General features: G+C 47.6%; 2 protein-coding genes and 1 long non-coding RNA gene across 4 annotated transcripts in view; all 3 read right to left on the bottom strand.

The window, feature by feature from the left end:
- Positions 1–805: 805 nt before the first annotated feature.
- Positions 806–6,460, bottom strand: LOC119700497. Its single transcript, XR_005256790.1, has 5 exons — positions 6,351–6,460; positions 5,872–5,952; positions 1,658–1,818; positions 1,398–1,461; positions 806–1,302 (listed from the first exon to the last, which is right to left on the bottom strand). It is a non-coding gene; the product is annotated as an uncharacterized LOC119700497 (long non-coding RNA).
- A 5,070-nt stretch (positions 6,461–11,530) lies between these two features.
- On the bottom strand, positions 11,531–18,868 carry LOC119700427. The gene is made up of 3 exons (XM_038135559.1): positions 18,327–18,868; positions 12,644–12,789; positions 11,531–12,152 (listed from the first exon to the last, which is right to left on the bottom strand). Exons 1-3 carry the CDS (start codon positions 18,706–18,708, stop codon positions 12,045–12,047), a joined length of 636 nt encoding a protein of 211 aa, XP_037991487.1. The 5' UTR covers positions 18,709–18,868; the 3' UTR covers positions 11,531–12,044.
- A 1,232-nt stretch (positions 18,869–20,100) lies between these two features.
- The window catches only part of BMP3 (bone morphogenetic protein 3), a 67,091-nt gene continuing 63,525 nt past the window's right edge, over positions 20,101–23,666 (bottom strand). For both annotated transcript variants that reach the window (XM_038135858.1, XM_038135857.1), the window contains exon 3: positions 20,101–21,837. In XM_038135858.1, coding sequence (XP_037991786.1) covers positions 21,646–21,837 — 192 coding nt within the window. In that variant the 3' untranslated portion in view covers positions 20,101–21,645. The remainder of the gene's footprint in view (positions 21,838–23,666) is intronic.

The following is a 23,666-nucleotide window of genomic DNA, read 5'->3' as shown; positions in this document are numbered from 1 at the left end:
AACAGAAATTGAGATCTCAGCAATAACAACTGCTTTTGTCCACTGCACACTGCTCACCTTGCCCTCTTCAACTTGATTGCTGCTATCTGGCTTGACTTCCTAAAAATAAAGACAAGGAACAGTGCTGTAACAGAGTCACCATTTACACTTCCCCTGCAAACACAAACCGTGACTGACCTGCTCGGCCGAACCCCTGCACCCGGAATGGGGCACTCCGCCATGGATTCTATCCTTCTGGATCTGAAGGAAAGTTAGAACAAAAGTCAAAGGGCTGCAGGACACCTTCACAGCTCCAAACATCTTGTGTCAATCTAGGAATACCATCTAGAGTCCAACTACAGCCCACGCTACTAAGTTCAAGTCCCCGGGACTGGTCCTATCGCACCAGGCTATGCAGCGGGGCAGAGCAGCTCCGGCACAAATATGTGCACGCACCCGTGACACAGGACGGGACGTGACAAACAATGGGGTCTCTAAACACAAACATCACTTTATACTACAAAGTGTGACACAATGATGAGAAAAGAGTTCCTGGCAAGAATTAGTGGCAAGGACCACGAGGATGCCAAAAGAGATGACTGATGCTCAGGGGACAGTGGATGGAGGCAGCCCCTCTAAGGAGCAGAAGACTGGAACAGAGTGACCTGTTATAAGACCTGTTGGTCACAATGATCAAGGCGGCTGTGAGACAATGATATGTTTAGAATGTTCTCCATATCATACAATCTTTCGTGCCCCGGGACTTTACAGCTCACGGCTGGAAAGGATGGATGCTGATACAGCCGGGAACAAGGCCTCAAGAGGTCTGACTCGATGCTTCGGAGATGTGACTCGAGATGCGGCTGAGCCCGCCGGTAAAAGAACAAATGATATTGGCATCCTGCTGAGAAGCGCCAGCGTTCGAGAACCTAGACATGACAGCTGATGGTTTTGCTAAGGGCCTCGAGGGGAGAAGGCAGAGATATTGGATCCAAGGGACCCCAAAGACACACTAGGTAACACAGGACACCGAACAACACAACGCTGACCGGAACTGTTCTGCACCGCATACCCTACAGCTGCAATCGAAAGCAGAGCCTCTCCCTTTAGCTGTTCCACGGGGCCCCTTAGAGGACATCTCTTCACCCTCTGCAAATTTTTAAATCTGTCTAGGAATTTCCAAGCCACTACTCTCCTATCATCCCATCTCCAGGCTGTGGCCCCCCAACTTATCTTTTGGATGACCGGTGAGGTGAATCCACGTTGGACCTGAAATGAGTCTGCCTCAGAGGGCCCTGTGATCCCTGTCAGCCTCTTGGTCAACTACAATAAAGAAAACCAGAAACAATGTATGAGTTCAGTGATATATGGGCTAAATCCCAGAAAATCAGCTACTGGCCCTCTCCTGAGTTACTTACACTCTCCTGAGTGTGCCTGGGTCCTCGAGTCTCCAGCTTCATCCTGAGTCCAAGGCTGTGGCACCTGGGTTAGAGAAAGGCAAAGTTACATGGCATTTCTGTGACTGCAGTGTGCTTGTGTGATGTAAGACATGTGAATGCCTCTGCTACGCTTGTGAAAAGCCTTGGGGGGGCCCTCAAATAGACACCGTTTCTCACCTTGCTGCCTTCAAAACCCCCCACCACCCCCCACAATAACTCCTAACCAGATACATCCTCACCCTCCTGCTCCTAGTCACAATCCTCAACTTAATTGTAGTCTCAATCTCAAGCATCATCTTTGACACTGGGCGGATCCCTTTTGTGATGTGATGAATCTGCCGCAAAAAGTGTCGCACTCGACACAATCCGGATTTTCCGGAAGTTGCGCTCCTCCTCCAACCTAAAAACAACCAAGAACAAAACCAGAAACTACAAAAGAACTTTTCCACCCCTAAAAACACAACCCAAAATCATGAGCTTAAATACTCCCTGTGTTCAATGCTGTATTCTTCACAGCATCTTCAAAGCCTCTATGACTTTAGATGCCTAAAAGCACCTGCTGGAAACAAGCTAAGATAAGCTGAAAGAGTCTCTTCACCGAAATGAGAGGAGAGCTCTTATCCCAGCAGATCCCAGAGAGGGAATGAAGCCCCTCTGCAAAAGCTGGGGTTAATATACCCCTGATTGGGCCCACCTCTCCTTCCCATGACACCCAGGAAAAGGGAGGGGGCAAATCCCACCAGGTATAAAAGCCCTCAGAGCAGCTACAGCTGTTTGGCTCCTCTGCCTTGAATTCAAGGGGAGTAAAGGGCTTGATACAGGAGAAAACTCTTCAGAGGAATGACAACGCTTTCTTTTTTGCTACAACTAATTGGAGCAAAAGGGCGGAAAACTGGTGAGAAATAAAACTTTGTGTTTAGGTAGCACAGCCAGACAAATTGGGTAAGTTGCTGTCAACTGACATAATTATTCTTTAGTGACTACTAAATATTATTTCACGTGTGACTAAGTAGGGTGGGGAAGAATACTAATGATATGAATAGTCTAAGTCTGCTTGGGACCTCTAATTAGGGCTATCTACATTATAAACAAAAATAAGAAAAATAATCGCCTCCCAGGCAGTGTAAGGGTTAGGTACGTGCCAGGCTCACCCTTCTCTGAGATATCTGGTCCTAGGGCACAGAAAGAAGTGCCCTGAAATGCACATTTAAACCCTTAAAATGCTGAAAAAGGCAGAGCTTCCTTCAAGTGAACCCCTTCAAATGAGAAAATGGGGCAGTTGCCTCCACTGAAACTGATACAATGGCAAATAAATGCCTTCTGCCCTTTAATTTAATCCCCTAAAATATTGGGAAAAGAGCAGGTTTTCTTACTGTAAATCTCTCCAGTGATGAAAAAAATAGGGATTTTTCCCTCAATCCAAACCCTTAAGAAGGAGAGATAGCTGGGCATCCCCCTCAGTTTAAGCCTTAGAAAACAAAAAAGAGGGCGGTTACCCTTAAATCAAACCCATAAAAAACATCGTTAAGGTTTTCCCCTTCTATTTAAACTGGAAAATAATGGAAAATGGTGACTCCCTGTCAATTAGCCCCCCTAACAGCATAGAAAAGGCAGGATTCTTTCAACTGAGACCATTAAAATTGCAGGGGAAGCAGATTCCCTCACAATTTGAACACAAAAAATAGGGGAAAGGGAAGCTTTTTCCCTCCATTTAAACCCCTTTTCTCCTAATAACCCCTCTCTTTTCTGGCAGTACTGTGGAGGGTCTGAAGGCTCTGGGGAGGGACTGACACAGTAAAAGGGGAAACTTGAAAGCTCTCCCCTGGAACCCCACATGCTGCCCGGCCCGCTCAGGTGCCGCCCCTTGGCGAGAGGGTTCTTCTCTTGGCATTTTCTCGAAGCGATGCTCCGTGCCCGGGTGGGTCCGGCTGCTCCCCTGTCCCTGCCGGATGTTCCGACCGTAGCTCTGGGAGGGGCGCTCGGGATACCCCCGTTAGCCCCTCTGGACTAGCATCTCCCTGTGCGGGTGTGCCCGGGGAACCCCCTGAAAGCAGCTGGTCGCACGGGGTGCTGCTAGACCTTGGACTGGGGGGTGAGGTGAAGAAAGGTCCTGTGCAGAGTTCCCTCCCCTACACAGCCTTTCATCTGCCCCTTAAACAATGTGGTGCTAGACTTTCCTTTTCAAGGAAATTAACAGTCTTTCCCTTCTGCGTGCCCAGGGCCAAAACTGGGATTCTGCCTCCAAAACTGCAGACGGCAAACGATTTCTGGCAGACCGCAGCTGCCGAAGCCGAGAACTCTCGCTGCCCTTGGAGTGCCACGGGCCTCTTGTGAACGGACGTCCGCACGCGGCGGGGGTGAGTTTGGCTTTATGGGGAAAAGGGCTGGCGTTCCTGTCCGGGGGCCTATGCCTGCTCCGCTTCCGAACGGCGCGGGATTTCTCCCGGAGTGGAGCTGCCCCCGCCTAGAACTCGGGCTGCCCTGGCAGTTTGCTGAGCGCCTCCTGCAAACTGGCATCGGGAAACTCGGGGTGTGAGTTTTCCTGGGTGGAATTTCTCACAGACCAAAGCTAAGGGCATCTAACCCTAACTTTGACCGCAAGGACTTAGCTGGGTCTAAAACTTACGACTTTCGGACCGAGAGCGGGGGACGGGACCCGCTGTGCTGCTGCTGGCCCCTTTCTAATGCATTGCAGCCCTAAAACTTTGCCCTTTCAGAGGGTGTGTCCTCTGACCCTGCCCGTAATCTTCAAAATATGCTAAAGATTCCTAAAATAGCTTTGAAAAACCCCCAACAATACCCTAAAAAATCCCAGACAAGTCCTAAAAAACCTTCCAAAATCCCCTAAGTATGTTTAAAAGTTCTGGAACAAACCTCAAAAAAAACATGCTCAGCCTCCAAACTCTACCTATTGCTCTCTAGCCCTCAGATGTTGTCCCTATCTTTTTGCAGTGGTACTTGTTGTCCTCTGAGGGTTCTGTCATTGTCCTGGTGTGAGGGTTGCTGTCTTGTCACACCAGGAGGGTTGCGGTGTGGTCTCACTGTTGGGGTTGCTGTGTTGTGCTGCTGTTGGGGGAAAAGGCTGTTGGTAGGGGGACTGCTTAGGGTGAAGTCAGGGCTGGGGTGTGTGTACCTGAACTTGGCTCCTAAGCTGTACCCTGTAGCCCTGATTTCCACTGGACTGTCCAGCCCTCGGGTCCTCTCCCTTTACCCCTAAATCCCTCCCTCTACGCCCCAGCCTTCAGGCTCCGTGTCACCCTCAAGCCCCTTCTCGGCTGCCCTTCGGCCTCTGTGTTTCGTGCCGTGAAAAGACCCCAAAAAACCCTAAAAATTCCCTAAAAAAAGCCCTAATCTTCAAAATGTCCTAAAACCCCCCAAAGAATACCCTTAAAATACACTAAAAATACCGTACTTTTAAAAACCCCAGAACACCCCTAACAACCCCTAAATATCCCCTAAATAGTCCTAAAAGAGCTCAAAAATAGCCCAAAAATCCTTAAAATGCCCTGACAAGACCTTTAAAACAGACCTAAAAATTCCCTCAGAAACTGTAGAAATACCCTATATCTAAAAAAGTCCTCCACATACCCTCAATAGTCCTAAAAAAGCCCCAAGAAGACTCAGAACCCCCCCTAAAAATTCAAAAAACTACTAAGAAAGCCCTTAAAATACCCTAAAAAGACCTCTTAAAAGCCCTGAAAGAGCCCTAAAATTATCCTAAACGTTCCCAGAAAATCCCTAAAAAACTCCCACAAACACAACCCTAAAATATCCTTTGCAACCCCTGAAAAAAGCTCTAAAAAATGCACAGCCCCCAACTCCTACCTTTCACTGTCTAGCCCACAAACATCATCGCTACCTTTTTACTACGGTCGCTGCCTTGTGCTGTTGTTGGGGAAAACTGGTGTCCTAGGGGTGCTGTTTGGGGTGAGCTTAGGGTTGGGGTGAGGGCTTCTGCAACTGTAGCCTAACCTTACCTATTACTCTGGGTCCTGTCCTTTTTACCCCTAACCCTCAGTGTAAGCTGCCCACTTGTCAAACCCCCCCTCTTTGCCCCTCAGCCCGGAATGTCTGTGTGTCACCCCAAGCCCTGCAATGTTGTCCCTTGGCCTCCTAACCTCCGATGGACGCTCTCCACCCGGGTAGGGTTGGTTTTTAGGGTGAGGTTAGGGGAGGTGTGAGTTCTGGTTCGCCTGTCACCCTCAGGCACCCCCCACTTTTCCCCTCAAGGCTCTCCCCAAGCCTCTTCTTGTCACCCTCAAGTTCCCTAGAGTAGCCTCTCAGCATCTCTGTGACAATCTGGACCCCCCAGTCGCTCCTAAAGACTCCTTCTGCCTCTCAGCTACCCCGATCCTCTGTCACCCTCCAGCCTACCCTCCTCAGCCCGCATCCTTTGTGACACCCTGCAGCCCAGCATCCACAGCGGCCAAAACCCGAAAATTCTGCTACTCACCATTCTCCTAAGAATGCCCGGCTCCTCGGGGCGCACGCTTCGGCTGCGCTCGGAGGCCGACGCCGTCGTCGCAGGGCCTGCCTGTATTAAGAAGAGATGAGGTGATTTGGTATTGCTGAAACGTGACGGGACGTTGGCTCGTCCTCGCTTGTTCTCCTCGCGGGGAGCGGACAGAGCGACCGGCACCGGCCGGGACCAGCGCAGCGCCCGCGCCGCCTCTTCCGCCCGCCGGCCCGGCAAAGCCCCCCTCGACTCCGCACGGCTGGCACCGCCTGCACGCCGGCCCGGCGCCGCCCCGCCGGGATTTTCCGGCACGCGGTCGCCTCCACTGTCTGGAGAGGGGCGCGCGCGGGGGCTAGGGGGGGTGCAGCCCTGTTCCGACGCCGCTCGCATGCCCCCGGCCCGTGCACCGCTGCGACCGCGCCCCTGCCGCCCGCCGAAACCGGCCCCGCCGGGCCGCCCTCGCCGCCGCCATTCACCTCAGCCACGGCGTCTCTTTACGCTTCTGAAACACCTTCGCCCCTCCCCGCTATTTACAGACACCGCCCCGCTCGCCGCTCGCTTCTCCCGCCCCTCGCCCTCCCCTCCCTCGGCAGCCGTCCTTCCCCCGCCCCCCCGGCGCCCAGCTGCGAGGGGCGGGGCGCTGGCTCGGGGGGCTGCAGTACCGCGCTGTGTCCACAGGGCGGCAGCACTCCCGCCGGCCGCAGCCGGGGGCTGCCGCTCGCCTGGAGGGAAGGGGGGGCAAGAACAACGGGTGCGATCCCCTTCGAAAACTCATCAAAAATAAATGCCCCAAAAAAACCCGCACGAAAACTAAAAACACCCTGCCTTTAACCAAATAAAACCTCAAAACACCCTTTCCTTAAAATTATATTTAACTATTTTTTACATTTTTCAGATTCACATTTACATTTATAGTGTATATAAAAGTACAAATTATTTCTATTCTATATTACACCTACTGCTCATACTTATTTATATTTAAACTTTTGTATATATATCTATACATTTGTATATTTAGATTTAAATATATTTAGATTAGATTTATATATATATATTTCTAAATTTAGATTTCTATTCCTAAAATACATATGTTCTTTAAAACGAAACCCCTGCCTCTAACCAAAATCGTACATATTTTTAATATTAATTATAAATGATAAAAAAACCCTGCCTCTAAACAAATAAGAACAAAAACCCATTTTATGTAAAAATATACTTAGTTTTATATTTATATTTTCCATAATTATACTCACACTTACATTTCTTTAATATTCATATATTTGATTTATAGATACATATATATCATAATGTAATACTATAGCTACAGTATGATTTACATTATGTATTTTATCAATTTCTAAGACTTAGAATTTTCTCCCTTTTATATTTTTCTATATCTTTATATATTTATGATACAGGTCTATATTTGGATTTATATTTTTAATCAGTATTTCTTTTTTTATTATTTATAGTAAAAGCCCTGCCTATAACCAAACTTTTTTTAAAAATCCCACCGTTATTTTAAAAAAAAAAATTATTTTTATATTTCTATTTTTTCATATTTCTATTCACATTTATATTTTATAGTGATGTATTCCATTTGCAGACGTAAATAGCATATAGCAAAATATAATTATATATATTCTAAAAAATATATCTATTTTTAATACTTATAATATCTAATTTTATTACTTATATTAACTTAGATTTTATATATGTATTTGTTCTATATTTCTATACTTAGATTTCAAGTTTTATAATTGTTATACATGTAAAATTAAAAAGCTGCCTAAAACCATATAAAAAAAAAAACAAAGCCTTCATTTTTATCCCTATTTAATTATTTTTATATTATATTCTTCATATTTATATTCAATTTACAATTTGTTATATATCTTATACGGATATACTATAGTTATCGATCTATTATATATTACACATAATATATTACAATATAAGAAGATATATAGAGTATTATTGGTAATATGAAGTGTATCTAGTTCTGTTATTTTGTATTTATTTCTATTTTATGCTTTTCTATATATCTTTATATATTTATAATATATTCCTATTTTTACATCGTTGACGTTGCTGTTTATAATCTGTATTTCTATATTTTACGTAAACATCTAATGGACATAAAACATTATAATATCTTCCTGATATAATACAAAGTTATTTATGTTGCATGTTCTCTTTATTTATATTTATTTTATTTCAATTTTATATCTTATATTTATATTCCCATTTCCATATTTATATCTCTGTTTTGCTTATTTACACTGGTATGGCTGGGAGGCGGGGAGACGGGACAGGACGAAAGGGGACGAAACGGGAGAGGCACGGCACTACTATTATGATTTAAATAACACCCCTGCCTCTACCCAAATGCAAGCCAAAAAGAACCCCTTTCTTTTAAACAGCATTTTAGTTTGAAAACATGCCCTATTTTTACATTGCCATTCCCATTTCAAATGTCTATGGATGGGTAGTGCTGTCTGTAGTCTATATTAGGTCTCTTCGGCTACACTCGGCTGTTCTCGACAACACTCGGCTATGCCCCGCTCTTCGGCTGCACTCGGCTACGGTCGGCTATTATCGGCTCTTCGGCTAAAGCCGGCTATTATCGGCTGCACTCGGCTGTTCGGCTGCACTCGGCTACCGTCGGCTACGCTCGGCTCTTCGGCTGCACTCGGCTACGCCCGGCTACGCCCGGCTACGCCCGGCTCTTCGGCTGCACTCGGCTGCACTCGGCTCAGCTGGATTTGCGCGCCCTTTTTGCCGCCATCTTGAGAAGGTCAAACCAGTCCGCGACACGCCACGCTCAACAGGGCGGCGGGGAGGGGACCTCGGCAGGGATATAGGCGTTTAGCGCCAATGCCTGTCACAAACCCGCCGAAATACGCCCGCCCGCGGCGCCGCTGAGCCCACAGCCCGTCTCCACGGTACCCGAAGCGCCACAGAAAATCCCGCTGGGGCCGCGCCGGCGGCGGTGTTCCGTTCCGGCAGTCCAGTAGACGGACCGCGGTCCTCCGATTTGCGCGCCTTTTTTGCCGCCATCTTGAGAAGGTCAAACCAGTCCGCGACACGCCACGCTCAACAGGGCGGCGGGGAGGGGACCTCGGCAGGGAGATAGGCGTTTAGCGCCAATGCCTGTCACAAACCCGCCGAAATACGCCCGCCCGCGGCGCCGCTGAGCCCACAGCCCGTCTCCACGGTACCCGAAGCGCCACAGAAAATCCCGCTCGGGCCGCGCTGGCGGCGGTGTTCCGTTCCGGCAGTCCAGTAGACGGACCGCGGTCCTCCGATTTGCGCGCCTTTTTTGCCGCCATCTTGAGAAGGTCAAGCCCGTCCGCGACACGCCGCGCCCGCCCTGCCGCCCGCCGCCGCACACAGGCGTGCCCGCCTAGCGCCGCTCGGCCGCCGAGCGCCGCTCGCCTGCACTACCGCGCTCTGCCCACAGGGTGGCAGCACCGCCGCCCGCCCCACCCCACGCCGCGGCGCTGCCGCCGGGGAAGGCGGCAAAAACCGGCAGCTGCCACCGCAACGGGAGCCGCCCCCGGCAAAAAAACCCTCCAGAATCAATGCCCCCCCCCCCCCGACAACGCGAAAGGAGAAAAAGAAAAAAAAAACAAAAACAAAACCCTGCCTCTACCCAAATAAAAGCCAAAAAGAACCCCTTTCTTTTCAACTGCATTTAAGTTTGAAAAAACGCCATATTTTTATATTTACATTCCCATTTACATTTAAAATGTCTATTGATGTGTAGTACTATCTGTATTCTATATTACATCTCTTCCTATCCCTTCTATTTATCTATATTTTATATTTCTGGAAATATTTTTTAAATCGTGATTATATGTCTCTCTATGTAGAACTGTGTAACACTATCAATATCTGTATTATTTAAAATAAAATAATTAAAATAATCAATTAAAATAAAAAACCCCGCCTCAAACCAAATAAAAAGCACCCCCCCCCACCCCCCCCTTGATTTAAACCATATTTTTTAGAGTATTACATTCAAGGTATTACTTGTAGTATAGTGGAAATTTTTTAGGCTATTACATTTTTCATAATTATATATTCATATTTCCATTTATATTTTTTTATTTATTATGTAGATTATACATGTTATATAAAATACCTTTTAATATATTTTTATATATACATAAATATATATACATATATATGTACATACTATTCTTAGATATCTCTCTTACTTCTATTAATTCATAGGTAATATTTATAGATATCATTATAGATATATTTGGATCTTTGGATTTGTATTTTTAGATTATTTCTATTTATGTTACTGAGTAAAAAACCTGCCTATCAACTAATAAAAAACAAAAAAACGCCCCGTTTATTTTAAACTGTATGTCATTATTTTTATATTTACGATCTATAGTTAGATATTTTTGCGTATATAGAATAGACTGTGTTTTGTATATGTTATACCAGGTTACAAGAACATACTATATATTACAGTTTGATTTGTTTCGATTCTTATATTTACCCTTATAATGTGATCTTTTTAAATGGATATTTCTTTCTATTTTAAACTAGATATCGAACCCCATAAATTCACTAACCTAACACATCAGAACCACAAAAATGCTGCACCCTCCTCGGCACCGCCACGCGCTCACATCCCAGCACAACACAGAAAAACAGAGCCCGCTCCTGTTGCCAACAGAGCAGAGATCCCACAAGGCTTCCCCCGATTAGAAACTCAAACAAACCCATCTATAAAGAAATGTAAAAATCCCATTAGAGCTAGCCCAAAACCTCCGTGCTTCCTCATCATAAACTTCCTCCTCAACCAATTCCTCAGAAACCCAAAAAACTCCAATACACATCCAAAAGGAAAGAACTGCTAAGAAAAACAAAAACCTGTACAAAATAAATCAAACCAGCTCCCTAAACTCCAGACTGTACAACTGACCCTAAACATTACTAAAAAGACCCCCGAAGCTCTACCTTTATGCTAACTCACAAGTAATGAACAATAATCTGTAGAAATAATTTTAAATTTAAAAAAAACTAATGAAAAGCATAAAAAAATTCTAAGCTATTAAAATGTCAAAAAATATCACTGCTAAAATTTTAAAAAAATATATACTGCCTATAAACACCCACCATATAAATGCTCCTGTCCCCAAAAAGAAAACTAAACCCCCCCCCCGCCCATCGAACCAGAAATAAATCGAAACGTGCGAGCAGTAAAACCCTAACGTTCAAGAAGCACGCCCTATCCCTTACCATACACCAGCTGCACACAACATGAAGCAAGACAATTAATTCTAAAAACCACCTTAAGCCACTACGTAAAAAAACCTTTCAAAAATTAAAAACTGCAGGTAACAAAAGCCATCCAATCACTTAAACACCCAAAACTCCAGCAGCCGAGCTGCCCCTACCAAATCTCTGTGTTTATACCTACGATAAACAAAGCCAAAATCCCAGCAATACATCTCAGAAGTCTATTAAAGAAACCTGTTGAAATTAATTCTGCCTCAAATACAAACCAACCCATCCACAGAGTTATCTTCACTCAAAAAACAAATGACACAGAGTTAACAACACCAAAAAAGAAGACAACACACCGTACACCACCAAAGAGTATCACGTTGAAGGAAAAAAAAATAAATTATTTGGCTTTTTTTCAAACTAACTTCTTTTATTAGCTAGAACTAAAGCTTTCAAAACTCCATACGTATCGCAAGCAACGTGCAGTTCTGGTTTCTCCCCGTACCCTCTTTGTACAAAGGGCCTGGGCACAGCACAGGGCCGGGATTCAATGGAATGAATGCATCCCCCACGACCTTTCAAAGGCTCTGGCTCCGGCACCGCGGCTCGCAGATCCGGACTGCCGTGCTCAGCTACCCTCACGGCCACGTTCAAGCACAATCCACCAGATTGCTCAGAGAATTCCCACTAAAACTCAGCTATAATCACTGAGCAGAAAGTCCTTTGGGGTGCTGCTCCATCTCTCAGCTGCTCCGGGCAGAGGGAAGACGGCTTCTCGTCATGCACGGCAGCAGCAGCGATGGATCCTGGAGGTGGGGGGGGGGGGAGGGTTGGGGTTTTTTTTGTAGATGTAAAAAAAAGGCTAATGAAATTAAACCAGGTCTGATATAAATGTCTTGAAGCGCCATTCGAGCTTCTTAAACCCAAGAAAACCGTTCCGATTCCTGAGTCTGGTCTTCCGCTGCCTCCTCGCTCTTTGCGCTCGCAGCCCGTTGCAGGAAGCTCTGCAGCCTTTCTTCCCCATCCTGTGTTAGAGAGGGGACAGCTATTAGGGGCACGCACACGCACACGCACAAACGGTCTTCAAAAAGATCAAATGCCTGCAGTAAAAATTACATAAGTAATATCCTCTCTCAAACTGTTCAAGAAAAGGGAAACTGGAGGTTTAATGTCCCTCTGAGGGATATGGGATAAAATCTTCCCCCTGAGTGTGCACACAGTAATAAAATACTGATTTTTTGGACCAAACGAGGTAGGTCTGTATGAGACCTACAGCTCAGGGGGCTTTCACGGCTCCCGGCGATGAGGACTGAGCACAGAAGAAAGTTAAAGATGAAGTGTTAGTCCCCTGAATTATTGCCCTGATGTAGGGTTTTTTTTGGTTTGGTTTTTGGTTGTCTTTTTTTTTTTTTTTTTTTTTTTTTTTTGTGGTTTTTTTTTTGTTTGTTTGTTTTTTTTTGGTTTTTGGGGTTTTTTTGGGTTGTTTTTTTTTTTTTTCCCCTGCTAAGAGACATACCAGCTTCTTCCCTTTGTTTCTGGGTTTCCAAGTCACCCTGTAATTCGTAACCTGCACCAAGCTGACACGGCTAAGTGAGGAATCCGGCTGCTGTGCTCCAAGCCACGTGTCCCTGGCGTGATGGGAAGTCAGGAGTACAGAAACAGCTGTGGGAAGAAAGGTGAGAGGAAGATCAGAACAGATATGCTCCTAGTTCCCCACAGCTCAAGTGGAGCTGGCTTTTAAATAGCACACATAAACTTAAATTAGCAACAAGCAAAAAAAAATATTCCTAACACAATAAACCCCAAAAGGCCTCAAACTACCAAAATAAAAATACCACCTAGTAAGAAACGTGAAGGCAAAAAAGAAACGTAACCAGAAACACTATCTCCCAAAGGATCCGTAAGAATCAAACATATGCTCCGATCAAACAATCCAAAGAAATAAAAGCCCTGTAAGATAAGAAACAAGAATGCGACTATAAAGATTAAAAACCCCTAAGTAACTACACGACACTACCTCGAACCCACCGAAACAAACGCTGCATACTCAAGCTAACAAAAGGCACCACCACAGAATCCAAAACCTGACTTCTACTTCATGCTACGACCCATAAAACCCACGGTAAACCCTTGAAAACGTCATAGCTTGGGGGGAAGGGGGGGGGAAGGGGAATTAAAAAAAAAAAAAAAAAAATCCGACCACAAAACTGAATTCAAAACAACCTACTCATCAACACCTGAGCCGAGAACCATAACATTCAAGAAGTGCAGCACATCCACCAGCTGCAAACAAAACAAAACGATACAATAAATTCCTAAAAGCCGCGTCAAAAGCAGGACATCAAAGACCTTTCCAATATCGCTCCCCGCGCTCCCGGCGCCGGACGGAGCGCGGCTCCCGGCAGGAAAGCGGCTCCTCCGGCGGCTCCTCCGGCGGCTCCTCGGGCGCGCAGGGGCGGCGCCGCGCCGGGAGAGCCCGGCCGCTGCGCCCTGCCCGGCAGGAGCCGGCCTCTCATGGTGCTCGCGGCTCCCACCTAGGTCGGCTCTCGGCGTGAAGTCGTTTCATTTCGGCTTTTGGTCTGAACCGGTCTCGTTTCGGCTCCTGGGCTGAAGCGGGCTCGGTTCGGCGAAAGTCGGGGACGATCGGCTTTGAGGGGAAACTCGGCTGCGCGCGGCCACCCGGGGCTCCCGCCGGCTCTCGGGCTGCACTCGGCTGCGGCGGGCTGCACTCGGCTGCACTCGGCTGCACTCGGCAGTACTCGGCAGTACTCGGCTGCACTCGGCTGCACTCGGCTGCACTCGGCTGCGGCGGGCTGCACTCGGCTGCACTCGGCTCTCCGGCCGCGCTCGGCAATCATTGGCCAAGCTGCAGTGTCCCGCCCTTTCTGCCGCCATCTTCAGAAGGTCAAGCCCGTCCGCGACACGCCGCGCCCGCCCTGCCGCCCGCCGCCGCACACAGGCGGGCTCGCCGAGCGCCGCTCGCCTGCACTACCGCGCTCTGCCCACAGGGTGGCAGCACCGCCGCCCGCCCCACCCCACGCCGCGGCGCTGCCGCCGGGGAAGGCGGCAAAAACCGGCAGCTGCCACCGCAACGGGAGCCGCCCCCGGCAAAAAAACCCTCCAGAATCAATGCCCCCCCGACAACGCGAAAGGAGAAAAAGAAAAAAAAAAAAAACAAACCAAAAAAACCCCCTGCCTCGAACCCAATAAGAACAGACAGAAAACCCCAAACGCCTTCTTTCAAAGACTATTGAAATGGATTTTATTTCAATATTTTTTCATCTTTATATTCACAACTATATTTATAATGTACACTGAGGAATAATGTTTATTTATACATTTATATGTATAAATTCCTATTTATATAAAAACTGGTATTTTATCTTACATCTATTCCTATTCCTTATATATATTTCTATACTTTATAGCTACCTCTATATATTGATCTTATATTTCCGTATGGAGATTTTTATGTCTGAGGCCCTTCTATTATGATTTCAAATAAAACCCCTGCCTCTACCCAAATGCAAGCCAAAAAGAACCCCTTTCTTTTAAACAGCATTTTAGTTTGAAAACATGCCCTATTTTTACATTGCCATTCCCATTTCAAATGTCTATGGATGGGTAGTGCTGTCTGTAGTCTATATTAGGTCTCTTCGGCTACACTCGGCTGTTCTCGACAACACTCGGCTATGCCCCGCTCTTCGGCTGCACTCGGCTACGGTCGGCTATTATCGGCTCTTCGGCTAAAGCCGGCTATTATCGGCTGCACTCGGCTCTTCGGCTAAAGCCGGCTACCGTCGGCTACGCTCGGCTCTTCGGCTGCACTCGGCTACCGTCGGCTACGCTCGGCTCTTCGGCTGCACTCGGCTACTCTCGGCTACGCTCGGCTACGCTCGGCTCTTCGGCTGCACTCGGCTGCACTCGGCTCAGCTGGATTTGCGCGCCCTTTTTGCCGCCATCTTGAGAAGGTCAAACCAGTCCGCGACACGCCACGCTCAACAGGGCGGCTAGGAGGGGACCTCGGCAGGGATATAGGCGTTTAGCGCCAATGCCTGTCACAAACCCGCCGAAATACGCCCGCCCGCGGCGCCGCTGAGCCCACAGCCCGTCTCCAAGGTACCCGAAGCGCCACAGAAAATACCGCTGGGGCCGCGCCGGCGGCGGTGTTCCGTTCCGGCAGTCCAGTAGACGGACCGCGGTCCTCCGATTTGCGCGCCTTTTTTGCCGCCATCTTGAGAAGGTCAAACCAGTCCGCGACACGCCACGCTCAACAGGGCGGCGGGGAGGGGACCTCGGCAGGGAGATAGGCGTTTAGCGCCAATGCCTGTCACAAACCCGCCGAAATACGCCCGCCCGCGGCGCCGCTGAGCCCACAGCCCGTCTCCAAGGTACCCGAAGCGCCACAGAAAATCCCGCTGGGGCCGCGCCGGCGGCGGTGTTCCGTTCCGGCAGTCCAGTAGACGGACCGCGGTCCTCCGATTTGCGCGCCTTTTTTGCCGCCATCTTGAGAAGGTCAAACCAGTCCGCGACACGCCACACTCAACAGGGCGGCGGAGAGGGGACCTCGGCAGGGATATAGGCGTTTAGCGCCAATGCCTGTCACAAACCCGCCGAAATACGCCCGCCCGCGGCGCCGCTGAGCCCACAGCCCGTCTCCACGGTACCCGAAGCGCCACAGAAAATCCCGCTCGGGCCGCGCCGGCGGCGGTGTTCCGTTCCGGCAGTCCAGTAGACGGACCGCGGTCCTCCGATTTGCGCGCCTTTTTTGCCGCCATCTTGAGAAGGTCAAGCCCGTCCGCGACACGCCGCGCCCGCCCTGCCGCCCGCCGCCGCACACAGGCGTGCCCGCCGAGCGCCGCTCGGCCGCCGAGCGCCGCTCGCCTGCACTACCGCGCTCTGCCCACAGGGTGGCAGCACCGCCGCCCGCCCCACCCCACGCCGCGGCGCTGCCGCCGGGGAAGGCGGCAAAAACCGGCAGCTGCCACCGCAACGGGAGCCGCCCCCGGCAAAAAACCCTCCAGAATAAACGCCAAAAAACCTGCCTCGAACCCAACAACAACCAAAAAAGCCCCCTTTCTTTAAAATCACAGCAAAATATATTTTATATTTATATTTTTCTATTTATGTTCTAACGCATATTTATAGCAGACACTGACGTGTTATGTAATTCATATTATATATTACATCTATTCCTAATACTTACATATATTTATATTTTGTAGTTTTAGAAATATCTTTATATATTAATTGTATATTTCTATTTTTATTTCTAAAATACTTATTTAAAATAGAAACACCATCTCTAACCAAATAAACACCAAAAAAAGCATTCCTTTAAACTATATTGAAATATTTTTACATTAATACTTTACATAAGTATATTCACATATCTGTTTAGAGTCTCTATTGATGTATTATTCATTTAATTATATATAATGTATATCATAATCTAATAATATAGCTAAATGATTATACTATCTATCATAACTACTGCTACAACTTATTTTTTCTTATATATTTAATTTTTATATAAATCTTTATGTATTTATGATAAATTTCTATACTTAGATATCTACCTTTATATTATTTGTATTTATAATCTTTTAAATAAAAACCCTGCCTATTGCCAAATAAGAAACAAAACCCCCTCTTTATATAAACCAGTTGAAAATACTTTGATATACTTATTTCTAATTTGTTATATATTATGTGATAACATACTGATGTGCTAAATATATACTTTATATATATTCCAATAATATACTATAATAGGATAAATAAAATATTACTTGTATTATGTATTGTATCCATTTATGTTATTTTATATTTATGAATAGTTTTATTTTTATATAAGTCTGCATGTATTTGTAAAACATTTCTATATTTATATTTTATATGGGTGTTTTATATTTGTAACCTGTATTTATTTCTATAAACATATAAAATACTCTATATTAAACACTATAATACTTTATCATAATATATGATTTATGTTACATGTTTTATTTTTAAATATTCTGTCTATATTTAAAATTTAAGTGTTTCATTCCCATTTCTATATATATTTCTTTTGTTTAATTATAGATATAGATATACATTTAAAACCCAATTCCTAAATAAAATGACCAAAAAAAGCATCAAATTCCCACCAATATCCTCCAAAAACATCAAAGTAGCTCCACCAGCCAACCAACTGCCAGCATAAAAATGTCACACTATTCTCTTTTCACTAACAATTCTCATCACATCACAGAAACGGAACACCGATAAAAACCAACCCTAATAGAAACAAACACAGCAAATCCCCAAAACTACTGAAAAGAAAATCAAACCAACTTACTCAACTCCAAACCATACCACTGACCCTGAACGTGACTAAAAAAAATAATCAACACTCTACCTCTACACTAACTCAAAGAACAACCAATACTCTAGAACAATAACTACAAAACCACTAAGTAATTAATGACATGAAAAAAAATCTCAACCACTAAAAACTAAGAAAATAACTACCCAAATAAAAACATACCTAAAAAGATTCCCCATATAAATACCCTTGTTCCAAAAAAAAAAAAAAAACCAACAAACACCTAATATACTGCAACCAAATACATCAAAGGATAAAAAAAAAATCAAAACAAAATAAACTTAAAAACAAAAATAGTATTCGTAACACAATAAACCCCAAAATGCCTCAAACTATCAAAAAAAAAAAAAAAAACCACCTAGAAATAAACACGAAGCCTAAATATAAATGTAATCATAAACAATAACTCCCAAAGGATCCGTAAGAATCAAACATACATTCCGATCAAACAATCCAAAGAAATAAAAGCCCTGTAAGATAAGAAACAAGAATGCGACTATAAAGATTAAAAACCCCTCACCAAGTAACTACACGACACTACCTCGAACCCACCGAAACAAACGCTGCATACTCAAGCTAACAAAAGGCACCACCACAGAATCCAAAACCTGACTTCTACTTCATGCTACGACCCATAAAACCCACGGTAAACCTTAAAAAACATAATAGCCAAAATCGGACAACGAAACTGAATTCAAAGCAACCTACTCATCAACAGCCGGCCCGAGAACCATAACATTCAAGAAGTGCAGCACATCCCGTACCATCCACCAGCCGCAAACAAAACAAAACGATACAATAAATTCCTAAAACCCACAACATCAAAGACCTTTCCAAAATCGCTCCCCGCGCTCCCGGTGCCGGACGGAGCGCGGCTCCCGGCAGGAAAGCGGCTCCCAGCAGGAAAGCGGCTCCTCGGGCGGCTCCTCCGGCGGCTCCCCGGGCGCGCAGGGGCGGCGCCGCGCCGGGAGAGCCCCGGCCGCTGCGCCCTGCCCGGCGGGGCCGGCACCGGGCCCAGGGAGCCCCGGCGGCGCCCGAACCCCGCGCCCGGAGCGGACAGAGCGGCCGGCACCGGCCGGGACCAGCGCAGCGCCCGCGCCGCCTCTCCCGCCCGCCGGCCCGGCAAAGCTCCCCTCGGCTCCGCACGGCTCGCAGCGGCGCGGCCCGGGCAGTGCCGCGGCAGCCCGGCCGCCCCAAATTCCCCTCCGCATCAGCAGCTCCCCGGGCGGTGCCAGCCGGGCTCCCGCGCGGGAACGTTTGGGGCCGGGACACCGGCAGAAGAAGCGCCCTGGAATGCAGCGGCACAGCCCGACTTCAACCCTGCAAACGCTGCGAGAGCTGGAGGCTCCTGCAGTTGAGCCCCGAAACTGACTCAACAGGGGGTGCTCACCTCACTTCAACAAGGGCAAATAAATGCGTTCTCCCCTTCAATTTCATCCCCTATAATAGCAGAAAAAGGGGTTTTCCTCATATGAAATCCTTCAAATGATGGGGAAAGGGGGATTTCTACCTCAATTCAAACCCTTGGGGTGCCCCAAATGACATCAGAGTCCCGAGTCTTCACTCCCTTTTCCTGATCTCCAAAGAAGGCACAGAACGAGTCAAGCTGCCCCGGACAGCAGCGCGACGCTTCCTTCAAGCCCTTTCCACGTGTACATCCCCCCAGAAAGGGACTCCGCTGCAACAAGAAAGGGGGGGCAGCCCCCAGAAGGGTTGAAGTTCCTCCCCAGCCTCGCTGCCACAGGCGAGGGGCAGAAAGAGGGAGGGACAGCAGAGAGGACACAGGAACCAAAGGAAGACCGGGGTGCGGGAGGAAATTGGAAACCTCCCCGGCCAAAAAAAAAAAAAAACCAAAAAAACCCAAAAAGAAACCTCGGATGGGCAGCATGGCTGAGAAGGATTAAAAAAGAACAGGAACAGAGAAAAGGACACAAGGATCCAACGGGGAGCACCACAGAGCCACAGAGAATAACAAGGAACATGAGCGAGGCGTGGAGAAGAACAGAGAAAAAGACAGAGCGGCAAACTCACGGCAAGGACAGAGGGACACAGAGGCAGAGGGAAACCGGGACTCAGAGGGGAAACGACCACGGCACGTGGGGCAGGATGCTTCTCCTCCAGTCACTACACAAGTGCAGCTTCCCTGCAATTTCATGCTCAGCATCTCTTACAGACTCAACAGGTGAACAAACAGGTACTCCCAACATCTCCTTCCTTTATGTAGTACAGACCCACCGGGAGAACCTGGAATCCAAGGACAGATCTAAACATGGGAGTCCCACTTGCTACTCTCTCCACCTTTTCTCCAGCTTAGCCCTGGGCTGGGAAACAAAAGACAACAAACATTTAAAACACAAACTTGAGGTGTCTTGAGGATGCCCGGGCCTGGGAGAAAGCCCTTCCCACCAGCCTCTTGGCCTTTTCCCGCTCTGAGGAACTGTGGAAATGCAGATCCAGACCCAGGGCGGATGGCCTGGGACGTTTTCTGCACAACCAACGCCACAGGCCCGAGCACCGGAAGCCTGAAGACGCTCGGGAAAGGCTCTCCCAGGCAGCCTTGAGCGTTCTTGGAAACGTCCGAGTGCCACACAGGAAAACACAGATTTTCATTGTAAAGTCATTTTATTTTACGTTTCTCCGGAATTCCGAGCACACTGTCCGTATCATCGAAGGAAAACAATACAGACCAGACGAGCTTATCCATCAGCAGCGAAACAGGCCCTTCACGCTGCGGGTGCACCCGTCCTTTGGAGCTCCCCTACAGTCCTGGCAGCTCATCTTTGCACTGACAGAGAAAACTGCATGGTTTGAAGAGTGCCGAGATAAAGGAGGATACATTAGGAGGGCCATGGACATAAAATAAATTAGAAGCATCTGTAAAAGTTTCTTTCCATATACAAAATAACTTTTCTTTTTTGGGGGTGATTTTCACTTTTTTAAATTGACAGTCTGTACACAGATAAACCTTTCCCCAGAAATCATTTTAAAATGCTGGTTTTACAAGGAAAAAGGAGCCACTAAACAACCCATCCTGCAAACTCACAAGCCTCTCCTCACTGAGGGTGCCAGTCTTTGGGACCAGCCCTGCCCCGGGAGTGACACCCTGCGGCTCATGAGCTCAGGGCCCCCAGAGTACGGAAGAAGCAAATCACCACCTCGCCAGCTAAATCAGAGCACCCGTCCGGTCCTTCCCTGAACAGCTCCGTGGAGGGTGACTCCAGCACCACCCTGGGCAGCCCCTTCCACTGCCTGACCATCCTTTCCATGAAGAAATTCTTCCTCGTGTCCAGCCTGACCCTCCCCTGGTGCAGCCTGAGGCTGTGACCTCTGGTCCCGTGGCTTGATACCTGGGAGAGGAGGCCACCGCACACCCTGGCCACAGCGCCCTCGCAGGCACACAGCCCAGAGATTATTTGGAAGGGTGTTCTAGAATTCGTGGTGTACAGGTCCTTCGGCTACGTGACTGAGCGTGGTATTTCCACAGCCCCGGCCTGCTGAGTTTCCGTAGCACGAGTCAGAGGGATGCCCTCAGCAGTGCTGCTTTGAGCTCCCGTGCCACCGAGCTCCCAAGAGCTCCACTACAGAGCACGCGTCAGTGAAAAGGAGCTGGCACATAAAGGGGGGGTAACCTTGTACCAAGGAGATGCACGGTCACGTGGGCTTACCTACAGCTTTCAGGATGTCAGATTTGTTTTGCCGCCTTGCTGTACTACTCTAAAACCTAAGGCAAGAAACTTAAGCTTTAAAATGAAGACTATTACATTTCTAACCTCCCCCCGCTGTTAGTCACCAGAGGTAAGAAGTACCAGCCTGTGCTGCTTCCAAAAGCTTGTACAAAAATAGATCACTGTGTCCTCTGGGCAGTCCCAAAAATCTGCAGATTCTTCCTTCACCTCTCGCTTCCAGCAGTCGGGCACAGTCGGGTCCCATTCCCAAGCCTGGCGTCTCGGTCGGAATCACGGACGAATGAAGTTCGTGTCCGCTTTCCTTGGAATCGCTGTTTGGATTTCTTTACGTTTTCTCCCTCTCGTCCAAAGGAAAGGCATTGACAGTGCAAACACGAAGCAGGTGTGACGAGACTCCTGCCCACCCCCCTTCCCCAGACAGCAAGCCATCACCCCGGCATTGCCCACGGGCCGCCCAAGGCGTTATCTGCACGCACAGGACTCCACTGTCATGTTGGGGTACACCTTCAGAACCACGTTCTTGTTTTCATCGAAGAATAAGATGCTAAGAGAAGACATTTTGTCGGGAACACAGCAAGGCTCGGGAATGCCGGGGACGACTCCGACAGCTCTCACAATGCTCTGGATGGTGGCGTGGTTGGACGGCTTCATGGCCTGCAAGACAAAGACACGGCAGAACGCGTTACTGCACCCACACCGCCACGGATTCACGTACTCCGCAACGAAACTGCTTTGTTGAAGGGCCCTGTTGAGACCCCTGAGCCGGAACATCCGTAGCCACCGGCACTGCTGAGGAAGTGAGCCTCCAAGACAGCTCTGCCTCCTACTAAAGTGACATTTTCCTCAGGGGAGAAACTTCAGAGGGCAAAGTTTCCTAAATTTATAAAAAGGGACACGCTCGGGTTTGCTCTGAACAAAAAGCGAATCTGCCTGGTAAGGTAACTGCTCGGTCACAAAACCGGAAGCCGTTAAGGTGTTCATAAAAATAAAAACCCAACGCAGAGAAATGAAAACCACAAAGTTTTTCTCAGAACCGTGAAATGCTTCCTGATCCAAGTATCTGAACAAGAGATATCTGGGCATTAAAAAAATGCACAAGATACAGCTTTTAGCCAGGGGCTTTTGCTTCGGTTTTTAGAGTTGTTCTCGCGCACACCACCTGGGAATCAAACAGTTCGGTGTGTATCCCATCACGTGTCCCTGAGAAATACACAGAACCAGGTCATTTTGGCCAAATGTTCAATTTGCAGTTTTGCTGCAGTGAGAGATGATTTGGTTCTGGGGAAAAAATTCAGTCTTAAGGGTTAGATGTGGACCTGCAAAAAGTGCAGGAATAACTGTGAATTCCAGCTCGTTATCTCGTTTGCTCAGCACATGAGCACGTGAAGTTCTAGGTCTCCATCTAAGCCGATCAAAGACATTTCTGTCGGTTTGTTCCGAATTCAAGAGTACCTATACTCCTCAGCAGTAGCAGCCAGGGATTTAAAAACATGTTTTGGATTATCATACAACTCAGATTTCTGTATCGTTTGTGTCTTCAAAGGGTGAAAGCTCTGGTAGCGCCCAGCCACGTTTCCTTGCTCAGCTGCTGGGCAGCATTCTCCCCAAAACAACTGGGAGCCCGACAGCTGCCCTGAGCCTGCTGATCACACGGCAAAAGGTAGAACACCTACTGAGATCCCATTTCCCGTAGCCAGCAGTACTAAACCGAAACCAGCGCTCCAAATACGCCACGTAACATCTCCTCATAAACCTTCTCCTTCAGATACGGAATCCACAGCCCCAAAATGCTAAATTGCACCAAACCAGCTTCACGCTAAGCAGCACCAAAGACATTTCGAGCATTTACTATTATTATTAGTTATCGCCTGAGGCTCAGGGTATCCCTCCGCAAACACGCTCTCAGTAGCAGCAGATGCCGTGATGCTCAGCTTTGAAGCCTGCCCCTGCAGCTGGAGGTAGGCAAGTCTTCCCCTCCTCCAAGGAGAGGATGCCACCTTCTGCAGCTTGCTTTGCCTGGGCGCCATCCTCCCTTTGGTGCTATTCTTCCACCCATCCCTTTCAAGGGGAGACTCCCTCGGCTCCTTAAGCCACTGGAATGCCACATATGTTTTGGAACCAACTGCTCTGGCTTCACCGTGGCAGGACCAAAGACTCCGGAATGGAATGCCGCAGTGAGTCCAAGAGCCCTGTCTTTACTGACGTTTCCTGCAGCTGTTACTCGTGCATACCCCTCGTTTCAGGCCAGCCTCAAATCCCATGTCCCGCTCGCAGGTTTAAGCAGCCTCCAGGACCTACAAAGAACGTCGCTAAGAATGACACTGGACCTTTGGAGCGGAGTTCGTCTATCTAGGTCACAGGGCTAGGAGCACATCAGCCTCCCCTGCTACTCACATGCAACCAGCTCACACAAACCACAGGATATTTTGAAAGCGAGTGGGCCCGGATCCATTTGGATCCCCTCGGTCCAGCGAATCAGAAAT

Source organism: Motacilla alba, chromosome 4 (genome assembly GCF_015832195.1).
Source record: "Motacilla alba alba isolate MOTALB_02 chromosome 4, Motacilla_alba_V1.0_pri, whole genome shotgun sequence".
In the NCBI taxonomy this organism is placed as follows: Eukaryota; Metazoa; Chordata; class Aves; order Passeriformes; family Motacillidae; genus Motacilla; species Motacilla alba.
The sequence above is the reverse complement of the archived record's forward strand: the minus strand, read 5'-3'. Positions and strand labels throughout refer to the sequence as shown.